We start from the raw sequence: 14,690 nt of genomic DNA on the forward strand, positions 1-14,690 counted from the left end.
GCAAAGAAGGCAGCTGGCACATACCTCCTTAGTATCTCTTCCCTTGTACCATGTGACCTTCTTAGATGGATCACTTGGGTATGATAATTTCCCAGTGCTTTGCCCATAGAGGACAACTGTGTGAGGAAAAGAACTGTCTCCAGAAGACACTGTCTCCATGGTCAGGCCAAAAGCAGCAGCCTTCATAAATAAGAAAACCCAATACATAGTCCCTATACGTCACCTTCAGCATGTTCTGTCTCCAAGCTTTAGTCTTATACCTGCAGTGTGTCGGATGTGTAAACTCAAAGAAGGGAATCAGCTTCCCTGTAATACATCCCTGTCTTGGGGGTTTTTATTTAAATGTCTTGATCAGCATATACACTGATCAGACATAACATTATGACCACCTGCCTAATATTTGGAGGTCCCCCTTTTGTTGCCAAAATAGCCCTGACCCATTGAGGAATGGACACCACTAGGCCTCTGAAGGTGAGCTGTGGTATCTGGCACCAAGATTTTAGCAGCAGATCCTTTAAGTCCTGTAAGTTGTGAGGCGGGGACTCCATGGATGCATCCTGGTGCCATATGTTCTCCATGCCAGCCATCCATGTGATGTAAAAGAAAACGTGATTCATCAGACCAGGCCACCTTCTTCCATTGCTCTGTGGTCCAGTTCTTATGCTCACATGCCCATCTTAACCACTTTTGGCAGAGGACATACACAACAAACTGTGATGCACTCTGTCTTCTGACACCTTTCTATCCGAACCAGCATTAAGTTTTTCAGCAATTTGACCACATGGGCCAGCCATCGCCCCCCACGTGCATCAATGAGCCTTGGCCCCCCATGACCCTGTCGCCAGTTCACCACTTTTCCTTCCTTAGGCCACTTTTGATAGGTACTGACCAATGCAGACCGGAGCTACAGTTTTGGAGATGCATTTTTCCTGCTTCTAACACATCAACTTTGAGGACAAAATGTTCTCTTGCTGCCTAATATATACTACCCACTGACATGATACCAAGATGATCAGTGTTATTCACTTCACCTGTCAGCAGTCATAATGTTATGGCTGATCAGTGTGTATATATATATATATATATATATATATATATATATATATATATATATATATATATATACCCACAAACACAGTATGTGTCCTGGATAAGACAGATGCCACCTTGTGGTTTTGCTTTGATTTAACACATATAAACTAATTAATTTTTCCTGCAGTTTAGCTCATGAGCAACTCAAATACTTGATGTTTAAAGACAAGTGCAGACTTTTTTTTTAATTTTAATATTTTTCTGTCTGGCTTTACTTTTTTGTTTTTAGTTTATAATGATTATATGTTGGCTGGTTTTGTAAAGCATGGATTATTAGTTTGTTATTATGGAATATAGTTTTAATAGTATCCATTTTGTCTATAAAATCTTGCACGTGCAACCACATCATTGGAGTAGTCTTTTCCGGTAGTGGAATTATCCACACCATCAAAGCTGCTGACACGTCCTGGACCAGTATTATAAGCGGCAATAGCTCCTGAAATGGAAAATGTATTTATATAATCTATACAGTTTTGACAATGACTTATAGACAAAATAGTTAAATGGAAGGCAAAAAAAGATTGTCGTAATTTTATGAATTGCATTGTAATTGTTAGGATTTTGAATTGCGTAAGGAGTTCACAGTCTAACACTATACACTGACACCGCCATACACACTCACTCTTAGCATTGTTTACCACAAAACCACACTGCATACTGGCGCACACTTACTCTAACACCCAACACAGTTTAACACTGAACACACACAGTTTGACACTCACATTAATTCTAACACCTCACACAGTCTAACATTGTACACTAACACACATACACTCATTGTGGCACCATGCAGTGACACTCCCCTCGCAAACACCACATACTGACACAATCTAACACTAAGCACTGACACATACTGTACACAGTTTAACTGGTACATTGTCACTTACACACACGTGTTCTAACTCTGTATACTGACACTCAAACATTTTAACCCTGCATATACAGGGCTCAGTGAAGGACACTTACATGTTTCCAATTTAAAACAATGCTAAATATTACCATTGTGTTGTTTAGCATGTGTAATAATAATTCAATTCCTAATAATCTCAAAACAGTAAAAGTATGAATAGACTGTCAAAGTACACACTAATAATAATAAGCTACTATTTTATAGTGCCTTCTCTTATGAGTTGCCCTACAAATGCCTACCCATACACAGATACATTCACATGCACTGTCACATCTGCCCTTAAACCCAAATAACTAAAATAAACACACTTTCAAAATACAAACACACTCTCTCCTCTTTCTTTATCTCTCTTGATTCTTCTTATCTATCAGATTCTTTATCTATCCCTCTTTTATTTATCATTATCTCTCCCCTTTCTCATTATATATTCCATTTCCCACTGTCACTGTCTTTATCTCTCCTCTTGATTTTCTCTTTCATTTCTCTTTATCTTCCCCTTTTCTCACTATCATCTACCCCATAAATTACCTGTTTCTTGAGACCTCTCTGCTTCTGTACTCCCTCTTAGTTTGTGCAGCTTCAGTGATGTGATATCCTGGAGCTGGGCATCAATCGCTGGCACACAGTGTTAGAGAGCACTGAAGCAAAGGTCTGAAGGAACAGACCTCGTGGTCACTTAATTAGTGGGCACCTACTGGTTAAGACGCCCCAGGCAGTTGCCTGGGCCAACTGATAACTGATAAGACTTTCCCTCATACCCACCTTGGACATATGTTTTTTTTCCCCTTATTTCTCTTATTTTGTTATTTATAATGATTTTACAGGATTAGCCAAGATCTTTTATTGAATAAAAACCAAAGTGTCATCTTTGTTACATCCTTATCTGTTTTTTTTTTCTACTCTTTTTCTCCATAACTAAACCCTATATGGCTATACTGTATCCCCACCACCACCAGGGGGTAAGGTACCATCAGGATTTGTGTTTGACATTTCACTAAATGTTCTATAGATCCTTCCAGTGACTTCTGCTTGCCTTGACGTGGACACTTTGTTTACCAGAGCGCCAATGAATGCCCTAGTTCCCTGCTGCGTTTACCTTTTAGGTGTTGATGTATTGTCCATTTGGGGAATTTTGCCTTGATGCTATTAAACATTCCAATTAGAATATCTGTGCCCTGAGAAATGTGTTCCTCACTGTTCCAGGCTCCAAGAATCTTGTGATATCTTTTGTCAACCTGAAACCAACAACATGCCTGATATTAATCCAGAGTCACCAGTGCAGGTAAACATACATACTGTATTAGTTATTAGACTTATGCATTCAGATTTGTACAAATGTCATTTTTAACAAATTTCGTGCATTTGTAATAATGTCTGAAAACGAGGAGTGACCCCTAACCAATCAAATCGAGTGAGCAAGTTTTCAATATTTGTTTTTAATTTGAGCATTTGGTGTGTTATTTTGAGTGTATGATGTGCTCTGTATTTTGTAGGTATGGGTATTGTAGCTTCAGTGATAGTATATGCTTGAACCAGTGACAGTGGCATTGTGTTATGTCTGTTGTTGGCAATAATAACTAATTAGACGTATGAAGACTGTGAGCACGCCGGTAAGAAAGAGGGTTCTTCTGTATAGAAGGGGTTAGTGACAAACTGTAACAGGGTTTTCTTGGGGCGTTGTTGAGGTGGTAATGGATAGCGTTCAGTGTGATGGATGGCAGTGAATTTAGATAACTTTTTTTGTGTGGAATGAAGTGTGTAAGAGGAGTGATAGAGGTCCTGGACAGTGGCGTCGGCAGGGGGGGCCAGAGGGGGCCATGGCCCCCCCTAAATCATGCCGTGCCCCCCGGTGTGCCCCCCCAATTGAAACGCTTTTTTTTTTTTTAATAGATCCGGAGGAGAGAGAGAGAGGCGCCGAGCGGTCGCTGAGGCGCCTCTCACTCTTTTCCGCGACCGCGAGGCCTCTGCCTTGGTCGCAGTGCCGGCATTTCAAGCCGAGCGCCGGTATATGATGTCATATCCGGCGCTCAGCAATGAAGCCGCGCACACTGCGGCAGAACCAGGAAGACAGAGACCTCGCGATCCCGCCACTGGACTTCTACAAGCCCAAGGTAAGTGAACTTCAAAGGGGGGGAGGAGGGTAGAAAGTTAGGAGGGGGTTAGAGAGTGAAAAGAGGTAGATAGGAAGTGAGAAGAGGTAGATAGGGATACATTGGGAGGGAGAGAGGGGGTAGATAGGATAGATTGGGAGGGAGAGGGGGTAGTTAGGATAGATTGGGAGGGAGAGGGGGTAGTTAGGATAGATTGGGAGGGAGAGGGGGTAGTTAGGATAGATTGGGAGGGAGAGGGGGTAGTTAGGATAGATTGGGAGGGAGAGGGGGTAGTTAGGATAGTTTGGGAGGGAGAGGGAGATATTAACATATATTGGCAGCAGGGGCTAATATTAATATTAATTGGCAGCAGGGTCTAGTATTTATATTCATATTGGCAGCAGGGTCTAGTATTTATATATATATCGGCAGCAGGGGCTAATATTAATATATATTGGCTGCAGGGGCTAAGTTTATATATATATTGGCTGCAGGGACTAATAATATATATTGGCAGTAGGGGCTAATATTAATATATACTGGTAGCAGGGTCAAATATTAATATATATCGGCAGCAGGGTATAATTTTTATGTATATCGGCAGCAGGGTATAATATAAGTATATATCCGCAGCAGGGGCTAATATCAATATATATCCGCAGCAGGGGTTAATATTAATATATATCAGAAGCAGGGTGTAATATTTCTATATATTGTCATCAGCAGGGGCTAATATTAAAGAATGAGAAATAACTGCCTAACGTGTGTGTGTATATATGTGTGTATATATATATATATATATATAGTGTATATGTACCGTTTTATAATTGGCCCCCATACTTTGGTTCCTGGCCCCCCATGTGCCCCCCCTAAATATGAAAGCTGGAGACGCCACTGGTCCTGGATGCACCTGGAAAAAGGTCATGGGGTACGTGGACAGGAGGTTGAATTCTCTGTTTGGTCTTGAAGCCACATAGGGTGAGAGAGAAAGAAGGGCAACACAGAGAGGGAGAGAAAGACTGCACAACAAAGTGGGTTTCCGAATGAAAAATCCCTCTAAATTTAATTCGAACTGAATGGGAAGGAAATGGAATTCGTTGTCCGAAAACAAATAACCCAAAATGAAATGAAAAATTTGTACAAATCATTTTTAGTAATCACACGACTATGAGTTACTACCTTGTCAGGCAGAATGTTCCAATGTTCATTACATTGCACAGTATTACACATCAAACAAAATACCCAGACAATGTAGAACATTGCACAAGTCTATAACCTTTTTCTTTTGCTGTGGTAGGGTCATGTGGCTTGTTACTCCAAGTTAAGGATAGCTCCACTATTGCAGACAGGTAAAGTTACTAAGAGTTTCCAGGTTAAACACTGTTTCTCTGAGGCTCTGCATTAGTGTCCTCAATCTCCAGGAGATGGAGCTGTGTTTGCTCACATTCATTCCATGCGCAGGGTCTGCTCACTCCATAACCCTTCAAAGTCTAACTGAGATTAGCCGTTTCCCTATGCGTGGCTGGTCACATCCCTTGTTACAGCTACACACTCATTCCTGCGTCCTATGAAGGAGCTCTGGGTAGTCAGTCCTGTTACTTACCTGGCAGGAACAACTGCTCAGGTGTCACATGTGGCACCAAACTGCCTCCTTCATACTTCACATGAAGGCAAGGGAGGACTGGGAAGCGGGGAAGCCAATTACCCTGGGCTGGCCTGCATTGAATTGAAAATTTCTGGTGTCTATTAGAATCCAAATATAGTCACCTAGGTGTCTAAAATAAAAGCTACACCATTTCCCTGCATCATTTATTTAAAGTAACGAAAAGGCCGCTGCAAAGCAGGAGAATTAGTCCATTCTGCACTGGATTGTAAAATGTAAACTGGTTGTATGGAAGCATGTCTGTTAAATGACAAGCTAAAGGTCATGTCTACAAATACTCGCAGTTTAGGGAATAAGATCCATGAACTTGTAACAGTTGTGGCAACTGAGAATGTTGATATAGTGGCTGTTACTGAGACATGGTATAATGAGAAAAATGATTGGGCCACAGCAATAGCAGAGTACTCTTTATATAGAAAAGACAGAAAGGGCAGGAAAAGGGGAGGGGTGGCCCTATATGTGATAAATAACACAAAATCTAACCTAATGCAAGTTGGTGAGGAGAAGATAGTCAGTTTGGGTTACATTATAATTTGGTAAAAGTACAGTAACTCATGTAGGTGTGGTTTATAGACCCCCAGGACAAGTAGAAGAACTAGATAATCTATACTTACAGCCTCTAAAACTTGGCCAAACGTTTCTACTGGTATGAAATAATATGGATACAGTGTGTAGTACTGTATATTTGTATAACTAATAAATAAATCTAAAGGTTACAACATATCACACAACATTTGAGGTGTCTAAATTAAGATACTTATATTGGGGGTGTGGCTAGAGGCAAAGCCGGGAATTAGCTCACTATATCTGAGATCCTCCGCTCACCATATCCTAAGAGTAACCTTGTGGCTTTCAGCTTTAGAGATTCTTGAGGTGGCCACATGGAAGCTGCAATGGAGGTCTGTGCTACAACAGCATTTTACATTATCCTGGGCCTGTTGGAGGAGACTAAGGTATCTCCCAAACCAGGCCTTGATCCCCAATGGGGCAGTGTGATGGAACCCTCCATCACTGGGGCCCCTGAAGAGGCCTGAGAGCCAGCCTCCTCTTTACCGACTATGGGTCCTGGCTTTGTAAAGACTTCTGTGTGTAGGTACAGGGGGGGCAGTTTCTTTTTCCTGTGCCCCCCCAGTTCCACCACTACAGACATTTACCCCAGCCAAACCATCCGTTTCTCTGGAACTGATTTTGGCCAGTAATAGATAGTGGAGGTTGGGACCCCATTGTATTGTTAATCCCTTTAATGACCCTATTGCCTTTGGGAGACAAATTAAGGGGGTGGTTGTGTACCCATTGTATCCCAATATCTTGACTTATGTTAATGTGTGCTTTGCTGGCTATAATGTGTGTGAAAAATAAAGTAGTCTTCATTTTGTTTATAACCTACACTGAGTCCAGGGGAAAAGTGTGTTGTCCCAGCCTAAGGGAGCACAAGTCAGCAGAGGTAGTCGGTTGGACTATTTCAGAAACTGCTGAAGTACTGGGATTTTCACGCACAACCATCTCTTGGGTTTACATAGAATGGTCTGAAAAAAAAAATATTCAGTGAGGGTTAGTTGTATGGATGAAAATGCCTTGTTGATGTTAGAGGTCAGAGGAGTACTGGTTCGAGATAACAGAAAGGCAACAGTAACTCAAATAACCACTCGTTACAACCAAGGTATACAGAATACCATCTCTGAACGCACAGCATGTCGAACCTTGAAGCAGATGGGCTACAGCAGCAGAAGGCCACACCAGGTGTCACTCCTGTCAGCTAAGAACAAGAAACTGAGGCTACAATTCGCACAGGTTCACCAAAATTGGTCAATGGAAAACTGGAAGAACATTGCCTAGTCTGAGGAGTCTCGATTCCAGCTACGACATTCAGATGGCAGGGTCAGACTTTGGTGTAAATAACATGACAGCATGGATCCATCCTGCCTTGAGTGAACGATTCAGGCTGGTGGTGGTGGTAGAAAGTATGCCACGAAGAATGAAGGCAAATCTGAAGGCAAAAGGGGGTCCAACCCGGTACTAGCAAGGTGTACCTAATAAAGTGGCCAGTGAGTGTATGTATATATATATATATATATATATATACATATACATATGTTACCTGCATCACTCCCCAGGCATTGCCACCATCACCCCATCCGTTTTGCAGAACACTCCCACCACGAGATTCACGAGATATGATTCCAGCAATGACAGCAGGATCCATTCCTTTTTTCTTAGCCACGGATTTCATTTTATCCTTTAGGTTGTTTACTCTTTGGATGTCTGTCTGTGCCATACGCTCAGATGCTCTGACACCTTTATAAGATAAAAGAAAAAGTAACAAAAAACAAAATGGTAGCCTTGCAATTAACAACTGAATAATTGCTGGTATTATGACCCAATCAATGATACTCATTTATCAATCGCGTAGGCAACTTCCGCACCGGTGCAGGGAATTCGCTCTGACAGTCGGGGAAGGTCCCTATACACACACATTGTAACACCGTACATTGACACAACACACATTCTAACACTGTACACTAACATCCAACACAGTCTAAAATAGTACACTAACACCCCCATACATATACTTATTCAAACGCTATACACTGACACCCCAAACAGTTTAGCATTGTACACTGACACACATACACTCATTGCAGCATCTTAGAATGATACATGCTACAACATTGTACACTGATACTCATCTCATGGTGCTTGCAGCTTCCCTCTGTGTTACTCATCAGCAGCATCATGAGGGAGAGCTGAAGCAGGCAGTCGGTAGGAACAGACCTTGTGCTCCCTTCGTTTTGGGCCAGCTAGAGGTGAGAGCCGGCACTTTTTATATTTTGAATGTTTCTTTTGCTTAATGTCATTTTTTTTAAAATTATTTTTACAATGATGTACTTTTTTGCTGTTGTTATTTAATTAGTATGCACGTGACCCTCCCAACTTGTTTTAGGTATACATTAATTTATACTAAATAAACAAGTGTTTTAATTGTTGTGTACTCACCACAGTAAGTGAGTCTATCTTGACTGGATGTGCTACATGAAGCACCTGTTGTTGGAATGAGATTGATATCCCCATATTTTCCAGAAGCACTTATGCTCCCTGGGAATTAAAAACATGACATTGTAAAGGCTCCCCTAAAAGAAAATTAATTCAAATAATTCAAATATCAGTCATAAGACATTAACCTACCTTACCCGTAAGTCCACTCAGCTTTCACATTTATACTGGTAGTCATAAAAATATTGTGTGGGTTGTTTTTTTAAGTGTAACCGCCTATGTTTATCTTCTTTAATGTGGCATCACAAGGAAAAGGATACACGTCTCCCATTCTTACCCTAAATGCTTATTGCCCCCCCTAGGTTAATCCTTGCCCCCCCTGTGCCCCCCTGCCGAATTCGGAAAAAAGTCGCAATGCGACTTTAAATCCCGTCTTTTTTTTTTAAATTGTTTTAATGCGGAGGAGAGAGAGAGAAGGTCGCCTGGCAACCGCTCGGCGCCCCCCATTCTCCCCCACGAGGCCTCTACCTCCGTCGCGGTGCCAGCATTTCATCCTGAGCGCCGAAATATGACGTCATATTTCGGCGCTCAGCAGTGAAGCAGCGGCCACTGCAGCAGAGAACGAAAACAGAAGCCTCGTGCTCCCGTCGCTGGACCTAAAGGTGAGACAACTACAAAGGGGGAGGGTAGATAGTGAGTAGGGAGAGGGGTTAGAAAGTGATAAGGGAGGGAGAGGGGGTTAGAAAGTGATAAGGGAGGGAGAGGGGGTTAGAAAGTGATAAGGGAGGGAGAGGGGGTTAGAAAGTGAGAAGGGGTTAGAAAGTGATAAGGGAGGGAGAGGGGGTTAGAAAGTAATAAGGCAGGGGCGTCCAACATGCGGCCTGCGAGACCTCGAGGTGCGGCCCGCGTAAGATCGCTGTTAGCAATCACACTCCTATCATGCCAAGTCAGCCAGTACATGCTGAAACCTAGCTAGCTGCCCCCCTTGTGTATTGATGCTGCCAGCAGTATGGGGTCTGCACATCACTTACAGCCACCCTGTACCAGCATGTACTGGCTGACATGGCATGATAGGAGTGTGATTGCTAACAGCAATCACAGTCCCATCATGCCTTGGTTCCTGCATTTACTGGTTGGATGTGTAAGTGCTGGAACCTAGGCATGATGGGACTTTGATTGCTGTTAGCAATCACACTCCTATCATGCCAAGTCAGCCAGTACATGCTGAAATCTAGCTAGCTGCCCCCCTTGTGTATTGATGCTGCCAGCAGTATGGGGTCTACACATCACTTACAGCCACCCTGTACCAGCATGTACTGACTGACTTGGCATGATAGGAGTGTGATTGCTAAAAGCAAGCACAGTCCCATCATGCCTAGGTACCAGCATTTACTGGTTGCCTGGGTATGATAGGAGTGTGATTGCAGTGTGGACGCCAGGGCTGGCTTTGGGGTATGCAACCTGTGATCTATGCATGTAATTTAGGGGGTTTTAAATATACCTTTTAATTACGTGTTTTTTTGTGAATTCCAATTGATCTATACCTGCAAAGCTGGGGTTGTGTGTTATTCTGTAGATCCATATCTGCTATGCTATGTTTCCATACATTATTTATGTATACCTGCAAATACAGGGTTAATATGTCTTATTCAGTTGATTAATACCTGCAATGCTGTTTCCATGTATTTATTTGATCTATACCTGCAATGCTACGTTTCATATACTATTGTATACCTGCAAATACAGGATTTGTATGTCTGATTCTGTTTATTTGAGATCACAAGTGAATTTCAGTTGATCTATATATGCAAAGCTTGGTTTGTGTGTTAATGTGTTGATCTATACCTGCTATCGGCAACTGGGGCTAATGTTAATATATATGGGCAGCAGGGGCATCAATACACAAGGGGCAAAAACACTAAGGGGGGTATAAACGACAATGCAGTGTGAAAAATCCATCCTGATGTAGACGTCTGTGACATAGATTGTGTCCTGCAGTTTGTGTGTTTTTGGTTATCAGTGTAGCAGAGCCTGTCCTCGGTGTGTGTGTATAGGTGTCGCTGTGGCATAGCCTGTCCTGGTGTATGTTTGGGTGTTGGTGTGGCAGAGCCTGTCCTGGTGTGTGTGTTCGGTTGTCAGTGTGCCAGAGCCTGTCCTGGTGTGTTTGTGTGTTTGGATGTGGGTGTGGCAGAGCCTGTCCTGATGTGTGTGGGTGTCTGTGTGGCAGAGCCTGTCCTGGTGTGTGTGTGTTTGGTTGTTGGTGTGGCAGAGCCTGTCCTGGTGTGTGTGTCTGGGTGTCGGTGTGACAGAGCCTGTCCTGGTGTGTGTGTCTGGGTGTCGGTGTGACAGAGCCTGTCCTGGTGTGTGTGTTCAGTTGTCAGTGTGGCAGAGCCTGTCCTGGTGTGTGTGTCTGGGTGTCGGTGTGACAGAGCCTGTCCTGTTGTGTGTGTCTGTGTGGCAGAGCCTGTCCTGGTGTGTGTGTGTGTTTGGTTGTCGGTGTGGCAGAGCCTGTCCTGGTGTGTGTGTCTGTGTCACAGAGCCTGTCCTGGTGTGTGTGTCAGGGTGTCGGTGTGACAGAGCCTGTCCTGGTGTGTGTGTTCAGTTGTCAGTGTGGCAGAGCCTGTCATGGTGTGTGTGTCGGTGTGACAGAGCCTGTCCTGGTGTGTGTGTGTCTGTGTGCCAGAGCCTGTCCTGGTGTGTGTGTTCAGTTGTCAGTGTGGCAGAGCCTGTCCTGGTGTGTGTGTTTGGGTGTCAGTGTGTCAGAGCCTGTCCTGGTGTGTGTGTTTGGTTGTCGGTGTGGCAGAGCCTGTCCTAGTGTGTGTGTCTGGGTGTCGGTGTGACAGAGCCTGTGTTGGTGTGTGTGTTTGGTCATCTGTTTCCTGGCACTTACAGTAGGAATTATTTAATTTATATTTATCCGGAGATAAAATGCCCTCCTGAAGTTGTAGTGACTTCAGGGGACAAAACGTTACAAGGCCCTGAAATCATTTAGTGGAAAAGTTATTTATTGTGTTAGAATATTTATTTCAAGGATTAGTCGCACTCAATTGTGGCTTCAGGCGTCCCATGTTGAATGATCAAGTATTATTTTATCCCAATAACAAAAGTATAATTCCATAGCACATTACTTTTGGAAATTATTAATGCCCCCCCCCGTTTGACTGTGGTATCTTGTGTGCCCCCCTATATATTGTTTCTAGAGTCGCCACTGCCTCCTTGCAAGCACCCTCTTACCTTCATGTTCAGTATGTTTCGTGCACCCATCCCAACCTCTAACAGTGTGGCTCAATGTATTGCACATCTGTATGTACAATGTTTCCTGTTGCACATGTGTGATGTAATAAGTATGTTTTAGTGTAGGTGTGTGTGGGTTATATATATAGTTACAGTGTGTGTCAGTGTGTGCTAGCATTAGTGGGGATGGGGGCAATGGGCCACCCAGCTGTAGCTGCCCTCCAGGCCAGAAGGTGCCAGCTCTCTTCTGAAGCTAAGGTTTAGCATGTGTTATGAGTTGCGGTGGCCATACACAGAGCCTGAGCCCAAAACTCATCTGCTCAACTATTCACATGTGATAACGTAAGCTTGAACATAATTACCATAAAGCAGCAATAACCAGGGAATATTTATGTTTCTATAATGTATGTTTAACAGAAAAAAATATTCCTGCACATATTTATAATATTAAATATATAAAACAAGTCCTTTAGGTGCAACATGGGTGCAGTTCCCTTGGCGTCTGAAGCCTGGTCGGGAAAGGTGACACCCAACTATAGCATACACTGGATTTACTGCAGGTAAATTATACTGGGAAAAGAGGAACTAAGAAACACCCATGCAAACTCATGCAAATGTCCTGGCTCTTCTGCTTTAAAAAACTACTTAGCACACTGCTAACACAATATGATTATTAATCTGGTATGTGGGCTTTATCGATATCTGGTTTATAATATTTCACTCCATAATTAATTGGTTTTCCTTTTGAGACTGGGCCACCGGGATCATTGAAACACTTTTGGGATGCAGTCACCATTAACCATAAACATTTCTTTATTGAATCATGTTTTCACATTAATCTCTTTAGCAGATCCTTTCTGTATACTTACCAATTACACCAAGAAAAACAAGTAGTGCAGAACAGCACATTTTTCTGTGGAGGGCTGCAGACAAAAAAACAGATTATGATTATAACTAAACATTACATAATGACCCATACAAATGATGGTACACCTTAGCCCTCATCACTTTATACTGAGCCAGGCACTGATGGTGATACACTCTCACTCTCTTACACACTTATATTTTATCACACTCTCACAATGTCTCCTTACATTTCCTGCTTTTCTGTCTCCTTTCCTGCAGCTCCTCTTCCTCCTTTTCTCCTTCTTCCTCCTAATGGCGGTGGGAGCGACTTCCGTGCTGAGCGCGGGGATATGACAGCATATCCTGGCGCTTGGCATCAGTAGCCGGCACGCATTGCAAAGGAGCAGGATACAATGGTCTGAATGAGCAGACCTCCTCCTCCCTTGATGTTGGGCCAGTTAGAGGGAGACACATGATCTCCCTAACTGGCCCTGCCCCTCCACCAGTGGGCAGTATAGTCTGTCTCTGGAGGAGCGCACACCCAGGACCTGATGAGTGGCACCAGGGGCGGACTGTCCCCCTGCCCCCCACCTAGGTACGCTACTGCACCACAGATGTGAAGCACATAGGACTGTAGTCACCTGGTCGAGACATTGACCGTTACCACTTCTGCTTTTGGCACTTTACCAGACAAAAAATAATACTTAAAGATAAAAAAAAACATGATCCAGCTATTCCTAGACCCCTTCATCATTTAAAAAACAGCCTTGTTTTATAATGGAGGTTGTCTTTTATTCAATCCTCCGATGCAGCACTTCCACCACCAACTATAGCCCAGACACATACTATGCACACTTGCATGCATCTAAACAATGGCCAGACTCTAAACCACAAGCCAGTATGCGGACACTTGTAGGCACGGCTCACGTATCCCCGTCACTAAGGAACAATCTTCACGAAGTGATCTCCCACAGTCCTGCCTATCAGTCTGTGCTCCTCTTCACAAGTTCTGGACTGGAGCTGGTTCAAAGAGGGGCAATTTCTCACACAAGAAATATCCCAAATATTAATCCATTCGCTTGTTATATCCTGTTTGGCTTATTGCAACTCCCTACTAACTGGTCTCCCGCCTTTAACCTCTCCAATCCGTCCTCAACTGTTGTTTAAATTTAAACTCTTGATGCTGACCTTTAGAGCCCTTAACAACTCTGCACTCCCTATATCTGTACCCTCCTATCCAAATCAGCTCATCCCCATCCAAGCAGTCCTCTCCTACTGTTTCACTTGCCCCTCAACCACCGACTAGATTGTAAACTCACAAGAGCAGAGCCCTCTTCTCCTTTTGTACCTGTTTGTTATTGTGTGTGTGATTTTAAATTATTCCACCGATGACATTCCACAAGCGCTACGGAATCTGATGGTGCTATTTAAATAAATGTAATGTAATACTATCATACACCCATTTAACAGCAGGATGTAAGGCAAGGCAGATAATTAAAATCCCATTGTCCCATGATTCCAGCTATACCATTCCTTCATGTGCTGAAAAAGCTTGCCTCTTGAAAGCCCTTCACTGGGGATTATTTTATATGATAATTTTATTATATTAAATATGTGATTTATATGATTATAAAAGTATCTTCACAAAAGCAGGAGATTGCATTTTTAATTTAAAGACCTGATTATGGATTGTGAAACACCAACCCCAGCAAAAATTACCTGAAATACAAAGCTAACAAAGCTGCACTTTGAGAGGAGAAAAACAAGTTTCTTACCTCTAGAAGAATGAAGGCAAATGAATCACCAGAGCATTAGACTGGGATTAGTTAAATGCAAAAGGGTCATGAACAATAGGAAAAGCCCA

The 14,690-nt window shown here is 42.9% G+C and overlaps 1 protein-coding gene across 1 annotated transcript; it reads right to left on the reverse strand.

The window, feature by feature from the left end:
• Positions 1-1,391: 1,391 nt before the first annotated feature.
• Positions 1,392-13,480, reverse strand: LOC149289199 (lysozyme g-like). Its single transcript, XM_089490865.1, has 6 exons — positions 13,468-13,480; positions 12,850-12,903; positions 8,750-8,848; positions 7,854-8,050; positions 3,099-3,237; positions 1,392-1,528 (listed from the first exon to the last, which is right to left on the reverse strand). The coding sequence occupies exons 1-6, from the start codon at positions 13,478-13,480 to the stop codon at positions 1,392-1,394; spliced, it is 639 nt and encodes a 212-aa protein (XP_089346991.1).
• Between the last annotated feature and the right edge of the window lie 1,210 nt (positions 13,481-14,690).

Source organism: Sceloporus occidentalis, unplaced genomic scaffold (assembly GCF_023333645.1).
Source record: "Sceloporus occidentalis isolate IW3139 unplaced genomic scaffold, rSceOcc1.0.p SCAF_47, whole genome shotgun sequence".
NCBI classification, from domain to species: domain Eukaryota; kingdom Metazoa; phylum Chordata; class Lepidosauria; order Squamata; family Phrynosomatidae; genus Sceloporus; species Sceloporus occidentalis.

Bases quoted from the DNA above. Each gene is read 5' to 3' on its own strand.
- LOC149289199 (XM_089490865.1), bottom strand. The intron at 8,051-8,749 runs GTGAGTACACAA...TATCTTATAAAG, and splicing joins AGATAGACTCACTTACTGTG to GTGTCAGAGCATCTGAGCGT. The intron at 3,238-7,853 runs GTAACATATGTA...TGTTGGTTTCAG, and splicing joins ATGCCTGGGGAGTGATGCAG to GTTGACAAAAGATATCACAA.